The 21,809-nt window shown below is 44.9% G+C and overlaps 1 protein-coding gene across 1 annotated transcript; it reads left to right on the top strand.

Annotated features, from left to right (window-relative positions):
- The first annotated feature begins 6,438 nt into the window (after positions 1–6,438).
- LOC136470061 (protein BONZAI 1-like) lies at positions 6,439–18,660 on the top strand. Its single transcript, XM_066468031.1, has 15 exons — positions 6,439–6,704; positions 7,724–7,771; positions 9,461–9,609; positions 9,727–9,775; positions 11,809–11,865; positions 15,654–15,836; positions 16,026–16,160; positions 16,372–16,433; positions 16,609–16,714; positions 16,785–16,899; positions 17,008–17,084; positions 17,249–17,386; positions 17,432–17,496; positions 18,122–18,247; positions 18,333–18,660. The coding sequence occupies exons 1-15, from the start codon at positions 6,555–6,557 to the stop codon at positions 18,658–18,660; spliced, it is 1,788 nt and encodes a 595-aa protein (XP_066324128.1). The 5' UTR covers positions 6,439–6,554.
- The last annotated feature ends 3,149 nt before the right edge of the window (positions 18,661–21,809 follow it).

The raw sequence follows: 21,809 nt of genomic DNA, 5'->3' as shown, positions 1-21,809 counted from the left end.
GCTTTTGGGTGCCAAAGGAAATCATTTCAAACATGAAGAGCACCAAGAAGGTTTGGATCCCGAAAGGGAAGTGAGAAGTCCATCGGACTTTGGGGAATTTGAAGACTTGGCAAAGTATGGGTGCATTTCATGGGGTGCATCTTGATGGACAAAATCATTGCCAAGTTGGTTAGTGAATACTATGGACCCAAATTCCCCTTCCCATAATAGGTAACTAGATGTCATTCCTTTCAATTAGCATTTATTTCAATTGGTATACTCTTAAAGCATCTAGTTATCTTTTATGCCTAATGTTTGCATTTACATGCTTAAATATTTTGTCATGCATTCAATAGGTATATCATATGATAGGCTTGCTCGGTTTCATTATCAATCCTTGGAGCAAACCTGCATGGTTTAAAATTGTTTAGGAGCACGGCACATAGCTTGTTTTAAAATTAATTATCTAATATGTGCCAAAGTCCAAATTGTAGATAATCTCTCCCAAATATCACCTTACAAGTGGTATTTTGATACTTAAATCAATGTGCACAAATTTTGCAAGTATTCAACACTTGTGTGCACAAATTTAGGGGGAGCTTAATCTACAACTTGGATGCTTTGAGACTAACACTTTTTCAAATGGTATCAATTTTTCAAATCTATGTGTAGTAGTCTCATTGTAAGGAAATTGGAGTCCTCGGAGTTAAGCATCACTCTTTTATTGGCATCATCATGTTGATTTCATTTTATTTTTATATGCTTTCTCCATGCATTATATAGATTAAACTCTCTTGTGCAATAAATTGCTATTTATGCATATGCTTTGCTTTCTACCATATGTATGCATACATTTAGGGAGAGCTTAGTCTATATAATGTGAGAGTCAAATTTTGTGATCCAATTCATTCTATACACAAAGGATCATGAAATTTGACCCTCCCTTGTGCTACTAATGTCTTTCTTTTCGGTGTTTGATGCCAAAGGGGGAGAATTTGAAGGACCAAAGGCAAGCATCAAGTTGATGTCTACAAGTGGTAATGGTCCAAGAAAGGGAGGAAAGTGGATTATGGATTAGACTAAGTAATGGTAAAATCTGTAGGAATCCATAATGACACATAGGGACTTTTGCAAGGGCAAGATGGTTTTTGATTGGTATCTAAGTAGGATTTTCTAGCATCATATAACCTTGCCCTGTGCATTGCATCCTAGCAAGTAGGTAGTTTTTAAATTTCAAAATCTCTATCATTTGCTTGTTTTGGTCGTGTTGTCATCAATCACCAAAAAGGGGGAGATTGTAAGGAAAATGGACCCTAAGCCTATTTACTTTGGATTTTGGTGTTTGATGACCAACACAACCAAATTGGACTAATGAATTTGCAAGTGTTTGTTTTGTAGTCCAACAGGGTGCAAGACATGACTTGGACAAAGGCGACATGATGATCCGATAATCAACACCTTAAGAAAGACCTTAGGAGCACAAGAAAAGACCCAAGATATCAAGCAAAGTCTAAGCATAAAGATAGGAACCAAGCCATACGTAAGATCATGAAGAAACGAGCTCATAGAGGCGACCGGACGCTGGACCGGACGCTGGAAGCACGACCGGACGCTGGACCGGTGGCTTGGCAGACAGGCGACTGGATGCGAGGACCGGACGCTGGCGGCAACCGACCGAACGTAGAAATGCAGTGTCCGATCGAGTACAGAGAGGTTCCAAGCGCGCGAAACTACGACCGGATGCGTCCGGTGGCAGGCGACCGAACGCTGGCAGCGTCCGATTGGTGGTTTGCGGCTGCAACGGTCGGGACAACCGGACGTGTTCGGTCAGGACGATTCAGTGTCCGGTCAGTAGCAGATTTGCGGGAGTTCGACCCCAACGGCTACTTTCTCAGTGGGGCTTATAAATACAACCCCCAACCGGCCATTTGAGGTGTGTGGAGCTGAGGAAACATACCAAGAGTGTTGATACACCATTTGAGTGATCTCCACATGCATAGTGCTTATTGTTTTATTAGGTGATTAGCATAAGTGCTTTGCGAAGTGCTTAGGTTGATTAGACCACCGCTTATGCGCTTGCTCTAGGTGTTTGCCTAGTGTTTAAGTGAGGTTTGAATACCTCTTGCCATCCCGTGCTTGCGAGCACAAGTGTTGTACATCGAAGGGGCTTGAAGTCTTGCGAGATCACACCAACCGCGTTTGTGGTGTGGCCGCCACCGTGTACCGGAGGGAACAAGGCCCGTGGCGTTTCGGCCGGAAGCTTGATAGTGAAGACGGCGGAGAGCATCTGGGAGAGGCTTGCCGATAGGCACATCGGAGACCCACTTGCGTGTGGGGAAGGCCCGAGGCTATCCACGGAGTTACCCGATCGGGAGCTTGGCCCTTGCGAGGGATTCCTTGCGAGGGGCTCCAACGAGGACTAGGGGGAAGCTTGCGCGCTTCTCGATACCTCGGTAAAAATACCGGAGTCGTCGATGGAAGTTTGCATATCTCTACCTTGCTCTTTAGCTTCTGCATTTACATTGATTAATTTACTACGTTTGCGGTAGAGATAGCAACACACTAGCAAAACTATAGTTGCACATCTACATAGCTTATCTATTGCATAAGTTTTGCTAGAGTTAGAAAAAGAGGCCATAGTTTAGAGTTAGAATTTTAAGTTGCCTAATTCACCCCCCCCCTCTTAGGCGTCACGGTCCCTTCAACACTTTTCTAGCAAACTTCTTCAACTGCTAGTTAAGGGTGATGTGGCTATATATATGAGGTTGCTTCACTCGTTTGAGTGTGCTGGAGTGCCTTAAGGCTATTACAGGTTAGAGCAGATATTTCTACAATCCATTTACCCTCTCAAGTGATTTAAATCCCATCACAGGTTAGGATAGACGCTATAGTGCATCCTTATGAGGTTTAGGCCTTAGAACTTGAGAGCTTTGAGTGATTGGGTTGTGTTGCCCTTGTAACTTGGCGATATGGATCGCTTGAAGTCATTGTGAGCCTCCTAATGAAGGTGTGGTGAGCTTTGAGGTGACAACCCTACATTCTTTGTGTGGAACAAAGCCGTATTATTGTTGGGGGATGAGGATACCCTACCCCTTATGTGGAGAAGCTCTATAGTGAACACAACTCAAGGAGAATGGAAGAGCCGTGTCATTAGGGATGGCAATGGGGACGTTCTTGACATTTTGGACCTGTACACTAGCTATGTACATGGGGCCATGTGAGGAACAAGGATGGGGGATGGTTTCCCATCCCCATCCTGCCATCCTTGATAGGGGAGCAATTTCTCCTTGTTAAGATCCCCATGGAGGTAAAATTGTCCTGTCCTCATCCCTAATAGAGGAATTCCCCATGGGAAAATGAAAAATAGGTTCCATTAACATCTCTATGTGTGGTAGTAGTGAGACTATGTGACCCTCATACTAGCCTTTGGTTGGTAGAGGCCTTGTATGGAGAATTTAACACCGTGACCAGAAGAGACTTGGTGATTAGGAGAGTACCTCGGTGGAACTGTACATGGAGTAGGGGTTGAGATTTGGTGGTCGCTACCAAGAGATATATCATCATGTGTCTAGATGTTTGCCCTCTCTATCCTTAGCTCTTTACTTCTCATGTTTATAGCTTGCACTTGTACTTTGCTTGTGTGACATTTACCTTCCTAGATTGGATTTAGGCTAGTTAATATGGTTGACTCAACTGTTGCAAAACAATTTGTGGGTTAAGGATAAGTTAGAGCACTAGAAAACCTAAATGTACATTTTGCTAGAGTAGTTTTATATTTTTCTAGTAGCAGTTCAAATTGAGCCATATGATTTAAGTATAAAATTATACACTCGATTTTTCAATTGTCAGGTGAGTTCCTTTTTTCATGGTGTCTACTTTCATTTCTAATTTTTCCATATGAACTCTGTTGAAGTGAAATTTGATTTTTTTTTATTCCTTGCTATATACCCAAGCTCCCTAGACCATTTGTTTACCAAGAATGCATCATCATGCACACAGCTTGATGAGGACATAACACCTTCGGATACAACCATTGATTATAAGGTGAGCTCGTTCCTACATTTGCATAATGGTAAAACTAAGAATTGGTTGCTACCTAATATGGGTATTTCAAATGTGCTTAGGAACAATGGTGATGATGATAAATAATGGACATGCCATTACCAAGACCAATCTCAAAGTCCAAGTTCATCAAAGTTGAATTTTCAGTTCATCAGTGGCCCAACAATACTTTATTGGGAAGGTCATAACTCCTTCGACCTCAAAACTATGTTGGCAAGGTATTAAAATCAACATGACAAGTTGCCGCTATTTCTACCGAGAGTTGCGTCATCATCGTGGGCTTGTTATATACCCTTGGGACCCTGGCCCAAGTTGGAGCTCGCTCTAACTATGTGGAGAACACCTCAAAGATGACCAAGGATGCCCTCCTCATTGGCCACCTCCTTAGGAGGCTGGCAAGGGCGTCCAAGTCAAGTTGAAGGCCCAATCCATGTCAAGTTCGAGTCCATCTTGTACTCCAGGAGCAGCCTATAGTAAAATGGACGCCCAGGTTGCATACAGACTCCGTTTTCGATAATCCACATATGGATAGAAATATAATTTGATAAGCTAACCAATGCAACTGGTCCCACATCAACATTCCTTCAGAATCAATGAGAATCATCAAAATAAGTTGACATCCAGAATCTATCAGGGCGCTGCGTCGCCATCTTTTGAGCCGTTTGGCCTTGTAACGTGTCGGGACTCCTTAGAGATGTGAATAGGAGTCCTTAGACGCCCCTTAGACTATATAATCAGTAGTCACTGCCCATGTTAGGGTTTGACTTTTGCTTATGATTAATCTATCTTTGAACATTCGCCACTAACATTTGTGAAACCCCACATCATAAATCTGCAAATTGTCACTTTACTTGAGTTGCATTTTATCTTGTTCTTGCTTGTGTTCTTTGACTCGTAGCAAGGATTAGCCTTCTTGGCATGGTCAACCAGATTGTGACACGGTTGATAACTAGAGAAGACGTGGTGCTAAGGTTGTATGGTTTGAGTCTTTTGATCTGAAGCCGGATCGGTGTATCGCTCTCCACCAAATCGATAGTTATATTGAAACTGATGGAAGATCAGGAACCCCATCCCCATTAGAGCTTCTCACATTCATATACTTATTGACGATGCCTAACTCTTGAAAGGTCTTCAATCCTAAGTGCTCACTTGCAACACTTGACTCTTTTGAGATCTATGCCCTTGTCCTCTCCTGTTTTGCTTGACTCTTGATTGATATTCGTCTTCAACTTGAGTTCTTGATTGTCTTGTCATCAACTCTTGAGGTTGTCTTCACCTTCATGTACTGTGGCTTAATGTTACACTTAATTATCGAAACCATATGTTAGCCACACATGCCAGCTTGTCCTTAATTTCTTTTTGTCATCATCATCTGAGGACATTTTCATCTTCATGTTTTGTGACCCAACATAAAACAGGTTCCTCCAAAACACACATGTTAGTCACACAAACAAAGTTGTCATTAACCATCGAAATCACTTACCTGAGAGGCCTAGAAGCTCACAATCAGAACAACCAAAATGTCTTGTACCGCCACAGAGACCGGTACAACATGAGATGAATCTTGCACTAGCACAATTCTGACCAATTCTGGTTAATTCGAAGCATTTTGCGACTCCATCAATATCAATACCGCCACCCCAATGCTTGTGGATTTCATTGTATCCCCTTGAATGAAAAAAAGGAAGCCAGTGTCTTTAGCTTATTGTCTTCAATCCACCGCACATCCCTCGAGTACATGTATTGCCCTTTTTTTTGTCCATCTAACATAATCATATAGTCGGCGTTACCGGCTTATTAAAGTTGTGATGTATAAATGCTACTTCATATTAGGTACTATTTGTGTTATTGTTAACTATAATTATTCTATTTATCAATATTACGACGTCGTTGGTACCAAAACGTTTCATCCCAGTGAGCAAACTGGAATAACATTCAAAATGGTATTGACAAGTTTGGCATTAGGTTCAAATTATCGTTATTCACGATAACCGTCGGACAACTAGCTGCACCACAATCATCACCAAGTGGCATAAGTACCAAGGAGATGGAGAGAGGGACATGTGTGCTCTACATGTGAAATGTACTTTACTGTGAATAACAATAATTTTAGGTATGACTTAGTAACTTCACAAATCTAAATGTACAATTTTAAAACTAATGACATGATCGTGCAAGGTTAGAGTGAACTAGTTTTTACTCTTACGTCGAACAAAAGACAAGGGCAGCGGGCCAGAGTCAAACCTCACTCTAGCCGTTCCAGGGACAAAGCCGTAAATTCCGCCACGTTTCCCCGTGCCGGCCCCACCCTGTCTTTGGCTTTCTGCGCGCACTGCGCTCCTGCGTGGGTTTGGTCCAAGTCTCCGTGTCGTCTCTACGACAACACTTGCTGCTCTTTGCTGGCTTTGGCTACTTGCGGCAACTCCCATCCCCACGCGCTCTCTCCCATCCGATATCTGAGATCTCACCCTCCTCGCCGGCGAGCGGCTGACGGGCGGACGGTCCCTCCGGCTATGGGGAACTGCTGCTCCGACGAGGTGAGCCACGCCGGAGCTCACCACGTCGGCGCCGCCGCCGCCGCCGCCAAAGCCGCCTCCGCAGCCTCCGCCGCGGCCGACCGATTCCTCCGCTCCCGTGGCGCCGGCGCGTCCACGCAGATCGAGGTACGGAGCACAACAGCATCCTCAAGGTTCTACCTATCTCCAGCGTTGGGTCAGTGGTACGCGGCGGCGGGCGCCAGCAGGCAGCAGCTCGGGCACCGGCATTGCGCCCGGCGCTGGCGACGGCTCGGTCCCGCCGCGTGTTGCCCCTTTGCTTGTTTGCGGATCGGTGCTCTGGTTTTGTGGCGTTCGCGGAGGACACACCGGGGTAGCAGGGGACTACTTGGTTTGTGATTGGAGCGATGGCAATTCTCAGTATCGTCGGTTGATACTACGTTATTCCCTCCGTCCTGCTATAAATGTGCTTCTAAGATTCTTTGAAGATTAGTATTTTTACGAAATGACATTTGTACCCCTGTCAAAAGTTGTCACAACATACAATAGTTGCACTTTTGAAATTAGAGAAAATAGCCAAGCCTTCTAGTGCTAGGTGGTTAAGTCCATTTATTGTGGGGCAAAAATTTGAATGCTAGAAGTGCACTTATTATGGGAGGGAGGACAAATATGCTGTGATGATTGGGCACTAGGCTGATTTGACTATGCTGGCCACTGGTTTGGTGCTTTTCCAACAATTCTGCTGATTGTGGTCAGTGGCTTTTGTGTTGCCATGGAGCTGTGATTGAAGATGGTTATGATGGTTGAGTCATATGTTTTATGATATCTCTATTGATTTGTTTACAACCTGTTTTGGGTATCTAGTCTTCGGCTCTTCGCTGATTTTGTGAGTAGCATGCTTTAAGCTGTAATTAAGCAGTATGATCGTAGCAACTTCTTCATTAATGCTATGTTCTGGGGTATAGTTATTTGGAATTATTTGATTTGGGTACCTGGGCATTTCATATTGCTGTATTAGTGTTATGTGGTACTGATTCCTAAGGGTTTGGTACTCCAATTTTGCTCCATGTGAGGACTGTGGTCATATATGTGATTTTATGTCTGTAGTAGTAGAGTTTTAGTTACTGAATTGATCAGGCTTGTTTAGTTGTGTAGTATTTTGATTCTGCCAGTATAACATGTTGCAGTTATCTCTCTCAGCATCAAATTTGGGTGATCAAGAATATTTTCCCAAGGTATGCTCCTTGTTGCACCTCTTGCATTTGTGACTTGCTATTGTTCATTTCCTTGCATCTCCTTCAAAAAGACAAGCAAAAGAACTACTTATTGTGTTAAATTCTGCTTCGTATCTTCACTGGAATCTATATATACTGCTCTGTCATGTCACTATTGAATGGATTTGTTAGTGCATGTTGAATCATCTTTTTTGTTTAAGAGCCTAAAGTGTTTAATTGAGCAGTTATCATTAATTTCTAAGAATGCAAAGTATAAAAAGTAAGTAGCAGGCTAATTATAACAGAAACAATAGACTTCCTTATCTCATAGTGCACAGTGTTAATCAGCTACTGTAACATAGCCCCATTTGAATAGGTTATTGGGATTCTGATAATAAAAATCTGTACGCCATCCAAATGGTGGAGATATTAAGGCAAATTCTCAAAGTCTTGTCACACAAATTTTCAAAATCTCAGAATCACCTTCATGCTAGATTAATCCAGATTTTTAGAATCCCGGATCATCCAAATGGCACCTTAATATGCTGCATAAGTATAGGTTGGTACTGGCAAGAACATTCTTATGGTGAAGTCATTTATTTTTAAGGACTCTATGCACGATTTAATTCTGTTTGGTTAGCATTTGATTATGTCCCAGTAAACTTGTAATAGAAACTTGAGAAGCTAGCTCATGTTTCAGATGATACTTTACCATTTACCATTTTACCTATATCACCAAATTTTGTGGCATATTCTTATTCTCCCAATGTTAAAGCAAGACAATAAAAACTATAAGGAAGAAATCCACTTTAGTTCCCCTGGGACTCTTACTATCATTTAATTTGCATCCCAAATTTCTTAAAGCCAGTGCACATTAATTCTGTGCCTGAATCACCTGGTTTTGTCCTATGTGGCTGCCCAGTCATATCTCACAGCAGTATACACTGAGTCAGCTGTCAGCTCTACCTTTTAGCCTTCCCTTTTTTTTTCTCAAACATGCAGGAGAGTTGCGTATCATTATATTAAGATAAAAGGGGAAGAACCCTTACAAACCTGCAGACTCTAAACACACTCTAGAGAGAAGTTAAACCCTTCCTTTTTCTCTTTTTCCTTCCCTCTCTTTCTTCTCACCACTAAGCTTGACACACTTGCAGTCACAGGCAGGGTGCCATGTCCTATACACCCACTTCCTCACTTGTTCTACCATACACACAACTAGTTACTACCAAAGTCTTCCCTTTTTCTGCTCCCACCTTCTATAGCTTCCTCCTCACATGTACCCACCCCTTCTCAAGCTCCAATTTCATCGTTGTTTCCAAGGCCTTTATTGAAAGTGAATTTCGAAATACGTCATAGAACTGGCACTTTGAGTTGATAGATTTTGTTTCCTTTCTAAGCACCTTTCCTTGCTCACTGCTTCAAGGAAAATAGCTGCAGCTACCTTTCTCTCTGCATCCATGTTACCTCTGAATATGTGTCGAGTTCTTATGTTGCCTCCGAAGGGCGGGCCTGGTGCAAGCGGTAGAGTCTTACTGTCTGTGACCGGAAGGTCCCGGGTTCGAGTCACTGGTCTCCTCGCATTGCACAGGCGAGGGTAAGGCTTGCCACTAACACCCTTCCCCAGACTCCACACAGAGCGGGAGCTCTCTGCACTGGGTACGCCCTTCTTATGTTGCCTCCCTTTGTTAATGGCTTTCTCTTTTCCCTCAGAGTAATCCCATGGTGGTTGTGTATTCCAAAAGGAGAGATGGGGCACTTGAAGAAATTGGGCGTAGTGAAGTAATTTTAAATTCATTGAACCCATTTTGGACGACCAAAATCAGTGTGCAGTACCAGTTTGAGGTTCTTCAGCCATTGGTGTAAGATTCTGTCAATGTATACTTTAAACTTCTCCAATGTTGTATCTTATATAATCGTTAAGAGTGGGTGTTGCCTCTTAATTATCTTATTGCTTTAACTGATAATTTTATTTTCAGGTTTCAGGTCTTTGACATCCACCAGCAGTTCCATGATGTCAGTGAAAAGGTGACTACCGTTACAATTCTGTATTACTTCTTCTGTTGTACTCCTTCTATCCAAAATACATGGCGTGCACACATTTTAAGATTCAAACTAAGTGATATTTGACCCACAATTAGTTTAACATTATGAAAAGTTTGTGATATAAAAGTGGTTACATTGGATCAGGGCCGTCTTGGCATAAATCGGGGCCCAGTGCTGAAGTATAAAATGGGGCCTAGCAGGCTAGCAAAAGAGAACGATATAATAATATATGGATGAAAATGTATTACATTGCAATGGGGATATATCAAGAATTGTACCTATTCAACCCTTGGTTGCATAATCTTTAATTGAACAGCATTCTTTTGGTGTTCTTTGAAATGAAATTCTCTTCAATCATATACTCATAATCAATCTTCTCCAATATGTCACCCTCAAGCGCTATTGTGCAAATCATTAATCCTTTGTTGATTCATTTTAGAATACAAGTACGACTTCAATAACTTCAATTTAGAAAAGCTTTTGGTAACCTGATTCATAATTTCTAGACCATTTGCAAAAGACATGGCTTGGATCTTGGAACACTAGACGTCTTGACCAATCGATGCACATGTATACAATAGATGAAAAGAACAAAATGTAGGGATATACACCATATATCAAACAATAAACAAGCTTGTACTTATTCTGTGGTATACTAGTCCTATCATATGCACGGTTGGGCTTGCATGTTACATGCTAGAAATTGGGTCAAGGAGTAGAGGGTAAGCCTGATGTGCTATTGGGTCATAGCAAAGAAGATTGGGGGGCCTGTGCGGTCAACCCACACATGCTGCACACCTGTATGTCACACATGCCTCACACACACCTACAGGGATGGGCCTGCATTGGATTTATTTATAATACTTTCTAATAATCAAACTTTGTTTCCATGAATAATATGTTATAAGAGAAATTAGTGGTCAAATTATGATCTTAAAGACTCTTAAGTCAAACCATATCTTATATTTTGGGATGAAGTATTTGCTTCGGCCACTGAGGCTGCTAATTGCTAATGGTCAAGCACGCTTGATACTATTAATTGGCATGCTTCCAAGCTGAAAAAAGCTGGCATGTTTTCAATCTTCAGGACCTTGTGATCTATTTACTGTTTTACTTGGGTTCAAAATGGAATTATGTAGAATCAGATTCAGATATTTTTATTTTTCACTGATACTTTTATACCTTATATGCCACATTTAGATTTGGTTTGTTTCGTGCTTAAAAAGTATTTAGTTGTTTCAAATATATAATATGCACCTATGTTTATCTTAAAATGTCTAGTATTTGTCACGGTCCTGCTCGGGGGTGGCCGGTTGAGGGGCGGCTAGGGCAGGGGAGCGGCGGCGTGGGGCAGGCGGCAGCGTGAGAGGAGTGGGGGCGGCGCCGAGGGAGGGAGGTTCTTTTCCTTGCTTAAGATTGAACGGTTACATCGCCCCTATATTTATAGTCCTGGGAGACTTGACCCCTAAGCAATCTGACTTACCCTCCAAGAAAATATAAGAAGAGTCCTTATAGATTTGGACTCTCCTTTTACAAGCAAAACTATTTTATTTCCTAATAAATCTCACTTTGATTTCCTATAAACAAATCTCTAATTATTTTCCCTATTTTTATTCTTAACTTTCATTTATTTCGGATCCTCCCAGATATCGGGGGATTTGATGGGGCGGTGGTGGCCCACCCCCTTGGCCGTGTGCGAGGAGTCCCTGGTGCTGGCCAGGGCTGGGTCTCGGGCCTCTCCTGGCCCGTTTGACCCTACGTGGGGGTCCGGATCAGACGTGTGACAGTATTTTTTTTCATTGCACAGATTCCCGGAACACCTCCAGATATATTAAAAGTGACTGTACGTAGAATTCCTCAAACAGAAAAGAATCAAATGCATATTCTTGGTCTTGACGCTTGAGAACTGGGAGTTCCTGCCTATTTGAAGCATGATTTGATCCATTAAGCATACATTCGTATTGATTTTTTGCAGCTGCTTTGCAATTCATACGCTAATCTGCTCTACAATGCAGATGCTTAAGCTGGAGGAGCAAGAGTTTCTTGGAGAGGCTACCTGTCTTTTGTCAGAGGTATTGGCTAATGGAATTATTATGTTTTTTTTTCCTGGTTATATTGACTTTGGTGAAGACTTGAAAATACTTTATTTTCTAGTGTGAACAACTTTTCTGTCGTAATATGAACAGAACTTTAAATAGTTTAACAAAAAAGGAAAGGGAAAGAACAATGTAAAGAGACTAGAAGGCACTACGACAGTGCATAATGCATGTGCATTCTAATATTTGTCATGTTTGCCTGCTGTGCAACTTGGCTAGTGTGGAGTCATGTGGTGATTTTTAGTGATCAATAAATAGCAGGTAAGGTCTGAAGCTGAACCTGTGAAGTCAAACTTCCATCCATTTTTATTTGTTTGCTTGCACAATTCAAATCTATGATGCCCGAGTACGTGGATACGGATACTGGTACGCTATACGGTGATACTCTGATGCTTCGGGTGTGTTTGGTTGCCAGATTGGGATTGCATCGTATATCCTGCATGAGCGGACGCAGACTTGGTGGATCCGTATTTCAGAAAAAGAATGTGTTTGGTGAAGTTGCATGAGCGGATGCAAGAAAGCTGAGATGATGTTTGGTTGACTGCATGAGCAGGATGCAGCCTGTCTGTTCTGTGAGATTGATATGTGGGTCCGCAATCTTCATCCTGCATCCTGCATTCGCCCATGAAATTGCATCCACTCGTGCAGGCTAGATAGCACATACAAGCAACCAAACAGACTGCTCAGGCATCTTTATACGGCTCCGGGTCATGCAGGCTGGGGCAGCAGGGCAACCAAATACGCCCTTCATTTCTCCCAAAACATGGATACAGGGATATGCTGATATAAAAAAAAATTAAAAATAGCTATCAGTTCATCAAGTAAGCTATGGACTTCTAAATTGAAGCTAGATTCAATACCTGAAACATCCTCCTATTCCTCAACTTCTCATTGCTCTCTTTCGGAAGTGAAATAGCTCTAGGAACTGACCTGCGAGCAGCAATTTCAGCTTGCAGTTGTTCAAGAACATGAATAGTCCCTTGTACAACTTCTTTTCTTTTTATTAATAAAATCTTATAGTTGGGGCTTTCCTTGCTGTACTATATATATTTTTTAAAAAAGAATATGAACAGTCACCACTTTACAAAACTTTGCCCCCAAAATAGTAACTTTTAACAAAGGAGAATTAGAGGACTTTTAACCAAGGAGAATCAGAGGAGCGTATGAATCAGCACATGAGGAGACTGGGAAAGTGAGAAGGACAAGGGAAGGACCAAACTGAGAGATGGCGGACTCACCACACAAAAGGGGAAGGAATAGCAATCGCTGGTAGCGCGCATGGAGGCGGAATGGGCGATGTGGTCCAGAGGAGGGAAGAGGCACTGCAGGTAACGGGAGGTGGCCGGGCGGAGGCGGAGAGGCATCAGCGGTGGGCGCAGCTCCACAGAGGGAAGAAGTTCAGGCGGGGAATGGGAGCTGTCGGGTTGAGGTGACGGCGGTGCACAGCTCCATAGAGGGAAGAGGCATAGGCGGGGAATGGGAGGTGTCTGGGCGGAGGTGAAAGTGGTAGCGGCATGTGCAGCGCGCCAGCTCCGCAGATCTATGGCGAGCGACATCAAGGGAACATGTCTGCCACGTACGAGGCATTGGCAGCTGTGTCTACGTCCGTGCTGATGGCAATGAGAGGGGGCCAACGGAGGACTTCTATACGAAGTGAACAAGTGGTAATAGGGTTTTAAGGTATCCCCCAAAGCATCGGTGGGGTGTCCCAGGCATATTGGGTCTTTTTTTGGAATCCGAATTAATTTCTGATACATCTTGGATACATGTCTGGCTGTATCTGCGGAGTATCTGTATTGGATATGGTATCTAATACTGGTATGTGAGTTTTGCGAAGTATCCGTGCTTCATAGATTCAGATTTGGTGGCTAACTTGAATGTATCATAGGAATTTGATTGCATTTCACTGAACTGCTCGTGCAGGTTCAATTAGGTCACTGAAATCATAAATTGCACATTTAAGCCACTGAAGGTGTTTGAGTCGCTAATGTCATTAGCAGCCCAACTAGGCATTGACTGATGATTTGTACCTGCGGACATGCTAAATGGCACGCTGGCACAGAATTCCCAATCCATGTTTGTTGTTTTTATTGCAAAATAGGCCCACAGTTAATATATTGCTAGATGAGGTACTTAATCTCCTATTTTGCTGTCTCAAGCCCTATCTCCTTACTCCACTATTTCAATCCCTTGCACCCAGTGGTGGAGCCAGAAAAGCTGGACAGGGGTTGCTGGACTAGACAAGATGTGTTAAGTAAGATTGATTAAAAATGGATCGGATTTTAATTTTTAGGCTTATTTTTCCCCTAGGAATGGTTTTTACATTTATATTTCCCTGGTGAATTTTACAGGCAAAGCCGGTGCTGCACCCCTGGCAGCACCGGCCTTACTCCTGCCCCTGCTTGCACCGCCAGCCCAAAATCCATCACACTGTTGAGTCCCACTCTCCTGCCAGTTGACCCCACTGATCGGCAATGCCCTCAGGTTTCCCTCTGGCTGCTCCATAAGTCCCCATACTGGCTCCTACAATAAGGAGCCATTTGCAATCTTGCCAGTTCAAACAATTGGCTCTGCCATTTTGCCAGTGACTGGCGCGTGTTGTCGACTCAGATGGTCCCACATGTCATTCACTCAAATGGCAATGTTTCCAATGGGCAAATTGGAAAATTCATCCTCAATAAGCCATGGTACAATTGCCCCAGTCCATCGACTTCAAAATTTAGGTTGTCATTAAAAGTAAACTGTCCCTGGGGGAAGACAGCCCACAAACACCAAGGCACTGTAAGTAAGGCTGAGATAAGTCACCAAAGGCCTTGGCTTTGCTGGAAGCGGCTATGGTTTCAAAGGTGACAAGGTGAACCAAGGCAAGCTGGGTATACCTTATTACCTAGGTGACAAGGTGTAACTAGACCCCCAAGGCGACCTCGGTCCGCATGGACACCTAGGCGATGCCTTTGAAACAGAGAAAGCGACTCACGTGGAGATGTGATAACAGTGGATATGATGAATTAGGTAGTAGCTTTAACCAAGGCTGTTTGTTCTTGGTCCTTTTGGGTGCTGCATCATGCTGTTTCTCCTGTAGTCCTTTTACAAGATACAGACAATAGAGTTGTGCTGCTATTGGACTATAGCACAAGACACTGGACATGAAATATGTTGCTCTTGGCAGCATCTTCTCTGTTGCACTACATGGTTGATAGATGTGTTTCTCAACTTCTGATTCACGACCATCTAGAGGCCATTATACCATGAAGGTTGTGTGGTTAGCTTCAGACTTTGTGGGAACAAAGCTAGACAGTATATATAATTTTAAGGGGATTCAGTGCAAAATTCAAAGATCCTCTCTGCAAAGCACCATGTTTGTGACTTTGTGCCAATGTGTTGTGGCACCAATCAGAGCCCTCTGCCTAATGACGTTAGTTGGCTCAATTTGTTTAATGGCCTAGATGTGCAAGTTTGGAGTGCATGTAGCCCAATTGAACCTATATGACAATTCACAAGTCTCATGACCCTTAATGAAATTTACTTGCATTTACAACTTTAACACGATTGGTAGCTTGTGCTCAAGTGGCCTAAGGTAACATGCATACGCACTTAGATGTGAGCATCATATTTCACAACTGCAAGGCAGTACTTGCACATGTTGCATCACTTGAAAGATTGTTGCGATTCCAGAATTTCTTAATGTTAAAATGTTTCAAGACCATCCTAATTTTAGATCAATACTATTTTTACTTCGTTGAAGACAAAGACTGTTTTTGCAGGTTATCACCAAACGGGACAGACTGCTGACTCTGAAGCTTGGTGTCTCTGAACATAACTTGCCAAATCCTAATAAATTTGGTGAGCTAACTGTTCAGGCTGAGGAAAGTTCAGGTTCAAAAGCAATAATGGAGATGATATTCCGCTGTTCGGATCTTGAAATCAAGGATCTTCTAACAAAGAGTGTAAGCTTACTGGTCTTATGTTTTTAGTACGTAGGTCTTCCGTTCCTTTTTCCTTGGTACATATTTGCGATTGCTGTTTGGCTATGCCTATCTTCTTTTTCTCGTGTCATATTTCACCATTCTGACAGCCTACCTTCTTGTTCGCTTGTGTTGCATACCATTCTGATTTCTAAAGATGCTTTGTGACAGGATACTTTCTTGCTAATATCTGGAATATCAGATAGTGGAATGCCTGTTCCAATTTGCAAGACAGAAGTAAGAAAGAATGATCTCAATCCTAGGTGGAGGCCAGTGATTCTGAATCTGCAACAGATCGGAAGTAAGGCATGAGACTATCTTCTTCCTTTTTACATTTGTACTTTTCTTGATGTTTGCTATAAAAACCATCTATTATCTGACTATATTTAACCCTGACTGCCTTTGATTGTGTAAGCGCCAACTGTTGCGTGTCATGTGATATCCAAATTGGATGACTTTTGTTGGCTACTGATGAAATATTTTTTGATCTAGTCGTTACGGTTATATTGTGTTGCAGGAGAACCCTCTAATTATAGAGTGCTTTAACTTCAGTAGCAATGGCAAACATGACCTAGTCGGGTAATTGTCCTCTGTTTAACTCATTTCACTGCCTGCACTTGATATTCTGTTTTCTATTTGCTTCTTTTCCACTTTAGTCTGTTCATAAGTATGTTCCATGGTGCCTTAGAGCCTGGGCCATTAATACTTGAATTCCAATTTGTTTTCTGATTAGATACCCTTTGTAATTCGACAGCAAGATAGTCAAGTCAGTCGCTGAATTGGAAAATATGTACCATAAGAAGAATGGTGAAAATTTCTTTGTTCCTGCCAGCAATGCACATGAATGTCACAGTAAGGAGGTAAAATTTTTTACTTTGGAATGTCTTCAACTGTTGCATTGTGTATATCGTTTTTCATTCTGATATGCAGGTATTGAAGAGCCAGCTATATGTAGAGAAATATGTTGAGAGCAACAGGCATACTTTCCTAGATTATATTTCTGTTGGGTGCCAGTTGAATTTTATGGTAGGCGTAGATTTCACAGGTATGCAACAGACATGGTAGTGCAAATTGTCCTTTCCTCATTACTGTTTCTAGTCATGATTCATGAACTCATGCTTAATATGTTATTGTCGATGTTTATCCGTTCTAGCTTCAAATGGAAATCCACGCCTTCCAGATTCTTTGCATTATATTGACCCCTCAGGTCGGCCAAGTGTATATCAGAAGGTGAGCCGCTGATTGATTACCCATTTATTCTTATGTTCTGATGAGTGATGGCCTTCTGAGGTTCTGAACATATAAAAAAAGGGCGTACCCAGTGCAGAGAGCTCCCGCTCTGTGCGGGGTCTGGGGAACTGATTTTGAATTCTTCTGTTGCTGTTTTGTGGAAGGTAATACTGGAAGTTGGTGATGTTCTACAATACTATGACCCAGCGAAGCGTTTCCCCGCTTGGGGCTTTGGAGCAAGACCTATTGATGGTCCTTGTTCTCATTGTTTCAACTTGAATGGCAGCACTTATCAACCTGAGGTATTATAATTTTTTTTGCTATATTCAAATGCTTGTTTTCTCCAGAATAATTTGAAATGTTGCTTCTCGAAAGCTGACTTTGACAGTAGATTGACTGCTATATTTATTTCGTAAAAGTAAAGACATTTCTCGAACACAAAGTAAAGCACATTTCATGTTCTGGAGGATTCTTATTCTCGTTGCAGCTATTTATTAGGAAATGATTCATTAGGAAGGCTAGCATTAGGAAAGGATCCATCAGGATCATATATTTTAGGATAGTGATTAACCATAGCCTAGTTGCCTTGTATTGCATTGTGACTATGGCTATATATATCCAGCACCCCCCCCTCCCCCCCCCCACATTGGGTGTGTGGTGTGATTCCAATACTTTTCTACATGGTATCACGAGTCCGGGCCTAGGTCCACTCGCCCACCCCCTCCTCCCGCTGCTGCGCCACCACCCTGGTCGCGCCCTTCGCTCCCTCTCCCACCCTCAGCACTGGTCCTTCTTGCCAAGCCGCCACCATGACTACCCCTCCCCTTTCCAGCGACTCCTCAGCTGCCCTCACCGACTCCTCATCCTCAGCCTCGGCACCGGCTGTCTTCTCCATTCCCCCCTACGCCACCATCTCAGTCAAATCCCATGTGCCGATCACCCTCGAGTTGAAGCGCCCTAACTTCACTCGTTGGTCGTCCTTCTTCCTCTCCCTTTGCGGTAAATTCGGCCTTCTCCTGCACGTTGATGGCACGTAGGAGGCACGTCCCTACCGACGCGGCCTGGGCTGCTGCGGATTCCTGTGTCCGCAATTGGCTCCTCAGCACCGTCGGGGACGACGTCCTCGATCTCGCCGAGGCATTGGATCAGACCGCCCATCAGCTGTGGACGGCAATCTCCGGCATCTACCAGGCGAACAAGGCCTCTCGCGCCATCTTCCTGAGTGACGAATTCCATTCGATGACTCAGGGTGACAGGTGACCTCTCCATCGACGCCTACTGCCAGAAGATGAAGACCACGGCCGATGCCCTGCCCGACGTCGGCCACACCGTCATCGAATCACAGCTCGTCCTCAACCTGCTGCGCAGCCTCAACCCCCGTTTTTCCAGCACCGCCGACAACATCGCGGATTCCAATCCACTGCCCAACTTCGCCACCTGCCCGCGAAAAGCTCGTCCTCAAGGAGCTTCGCCTTACCAGCGAGGGCCAGGTCACCTCCCAGACCACCCTCCTCGCAGGAACTCCTTCCTGCGGCACTACCTACCATGCGTCCATGGGCAGTCATGGCGCTTCTAGCCACGGCAGGCCGGTCGGGCAGCAGCGGCTATCGCAATCGACGGAAGGGTCGTGGCGGGGGTGGCAGTTCGTCCCAGGGAGGCAGCCGCGGCCCTCCCCAGCCAGCCGGCCCCTGGTTCTGCTTCTCCCCCTGGGGCGGCCAACAGCAGTAGTGGCGCCCCCACAGCGGCCCTGGCGTCCTGGGCACCCCTCTGCAGGCCCACACTGCCTTCGCCCCAGCACAGTACTCCGACGGCGCCCCCTCCTCAGCCGGGCACTGGTCCCTGGAATCAGGCCGGTCTTGTTGCTGCCCTGAACCAGCTGTCCCTCTAGGGTTCCAACCCCTGGGTCCTTGACATGGGCGCGTCTACACACATGTCACCCTTAGATGGTATACTCCTCTCCCGCCTCCCTCACTCTAATTCCTTCATTACTGTTGGTAATGGCAGTAACATTCCTATTTCCTGTCGTGGCACTTCTACCTTGTCGGCAGCCAACACTACCTTCCACTGTAACAATGTCCTTGTTACTCCTACTCTAGTGCGCAATCTTCTTTCTGTACATCAATTCACTCGCGACAATTCATGTTCCATTGAATTTGATGCTCTAGGTTTTTCTTTCAAGGACCTGCATACGGGACGCGTGATTCTTCGCTGCAATAGTGGCGGTGATCTCTACACCATCACCCCCACGCCACCGCCCACCTGCAGCCTCGCCACCTCGGACACGCTCTGGCATCATCGTCTTGGTCACCCGGGTCCTTCCGCCCTGGCCACCCTACAGTACATGTCTGTCATCTCATGTAATAAGCAGCCGCGGTCTTTATGTCATGCCTGTCAACTTGGCAAACACACCCGGCTCCCATTCAGTAGCTCTACATCTGTCACTACCTCTATCTTTGAGTTACTTCACTGTGATGTATGGACATCCCCTGTTTTGAGCACTTCGGGGTTCAAATATTATCTTGTAATGCTTGATGATTTTTCTCATTTTTGCTGCACTTTTCCATTACGCCACAAATCTGAGGTTCATCGCCATCTTGTTGAGTTCATCGCTTTCGCTCGTACGCAGGTCAGCATCATCCCCCAAAGCATTTCAGGCTGATAATGGCACCGAGTTCCTCAACCGGGCCACTACTGACTTCCTCTCCAGCCACGGCATCAGCTTTGCGCCTCTCCTGCACCTACACCTCCCAACAAAATGGCAAAGCCAAATGCATACTTCGCACTATCAGCAACACCATCCGCACTTTGCTGCTCCACGCCTCCATGCCACCACCATACTGGGCTGAAGCCTTGGCCGCTGCCACATATCTGCTCAACCGGCGCCCATCTGCTTCTGTACAGCATGCCATCCCCTACCAACTCCTTCATTAGCAGCTCCCGGACTACTCCCCTTCGTGTGTTCGGTTGCCTCTGCTATCCAAATCTCAATGCCACGACATCCCACAAACTCTCCCCTCGATCGAGCTCGTGCGTGTTCCTCGGCTACCCTTCTTCCCACAAAGGATACCGCTGCCTGGACATGGCCACTCGGCGTGTCATAGTGTCACGTCATGTTGTGTTCGACGAGACTGTGTTCCCCTTTGCTGCAGCTCCGTCAGCGACCTCCGTGCCGTCATCACTTGACTTCTTGATGCAAGGACTTTCTCCACCAGCAGACACTCCGCCTCCTACTGCTATTGAGCGCTCGTCTTTGCCTCTTCCCAGCAGCAAGGCTGTGCTGCCGGATTACCATGACCCGGCGATCATCTACGACGGCCCGGTGCAGCTTCCGGGCGGGTCCCCTGGCTTCAGCACACCCTGCTCCGTGCCGGGCGGGACTGGTCGCTTTGGGGCCACCTATCAGCGGCGTCCACGACCCCCAGCGCCCCCAACAGCGCCCCCAGCGTCCCCTACGGTGCCCATGGCGCCCCCTGCGGCGTCCTCAGCACCGCCCGCTGCGCCTCCACCACGTTCGGGCCCGGTGACATGGCTACAAACCGGCAGCTGGCGTCCGGTCGACCGCTACTGCTTCTCCGCCACGACAGCCTCCCTGATTCCGGCCAACTACCGCAGCGCCCTTGTTGACCCCAACTGGCGGGCTGCGATGTCAGTGGAATACGATGCTCTCCTCGCCAACGACACCTAGCGCCTCGGACCTTGGCCCTCCGACGCCAATATTGTCACCGGCAAGTGGCTGTTCAAACACAAGTTCCACTCCGACGTTACTCTAGCTCGGCACAAGGCGCGCTGGGTTGTCCGCGGCTTCTCCCAGCAAGTTGGTGTCGACTACGACGAGACCTTTAGCCCGGTTGGCAAACCGGCGACGATCTGCATCGCCGCCTCACGCTCCTCGCCCATTCATTAGCTGGACGTGAAGATCGCCTTCCTCCATGGGCATCTCGAGGAGACAGTCTACTGCCAGCAACCGTCTGGCTTCGTCGACCCGACCACCCCTGACTACGTCTGCTTGCTGCAGAAGTCCCTGTATGGACTCAAGCACGCGTGTCACATCCAATTTTAAGGATAAAATTGAATGCACAAAACTCATGTGTGCCCAGGAAACAATCACACACACAAGCTGACAAATTACATATAGTATCATCATGGTGTCTCATACATCAGAGTTATAATAAAACTTAGTCTTATACATCACAGCGGAATAATAAAAAGATAATAAAACTCTCGTGGCCGTCATCACAGGGAAGGTCAACTGGTTGACCACAAGCCTAATAATCCTCCGGGAAATCCTCATACCTGTTGTCATCTGTTACCCATCCGGGATTTTTATCCAAGTAAAGAAAATAAACAAGTGTAAGTACATTCCGTACTTAGCAAGCTAACATGAGGTTATGAAGCTCAAAAAGGATAGACTCTGGTTTACTGCAGTTAGCATTTTTAATAGGTCAAACTTTTATTCTCAAGTATAATCAAGTTATGCTTAAGCTCCCATTTAATTCCCATAAGAACATATATCAAGGTCAGGTTTACCATATTTCATCATAGAACAACTTAATTGATCATCATCAAGTAGCCAGTTATTCTGTGAGTTTTTCGGGCCGCTCGTAACCGCGAGCACGGCTGTTATAACAGTTTGTTACCCTCTGTAGAGGTGGTGCACATTCACCGCGAGTCGTGATCCCCATATGCCCGGGTTAATTACTCTCATGTCACTACCAAGGTGAGCGG

Source organism: Miscanthus floridulus, chromosome 8, assembly GCF_019320115.1.
Source record: "Miscanthus floridulus cultivar M001 chromosome 8, ASM1932011v1, whole genome shotgun sequence".
Lineage (NCBI taxonomy): Eukaryota > Viridiplantae > Streptophyta > Magnoliopsida > Poales > Poaceae > Miscanthus > Miscanthus floridulus.
This window is presented reverse-complemented; position numbering and strand designations above follow the sequence as displayed.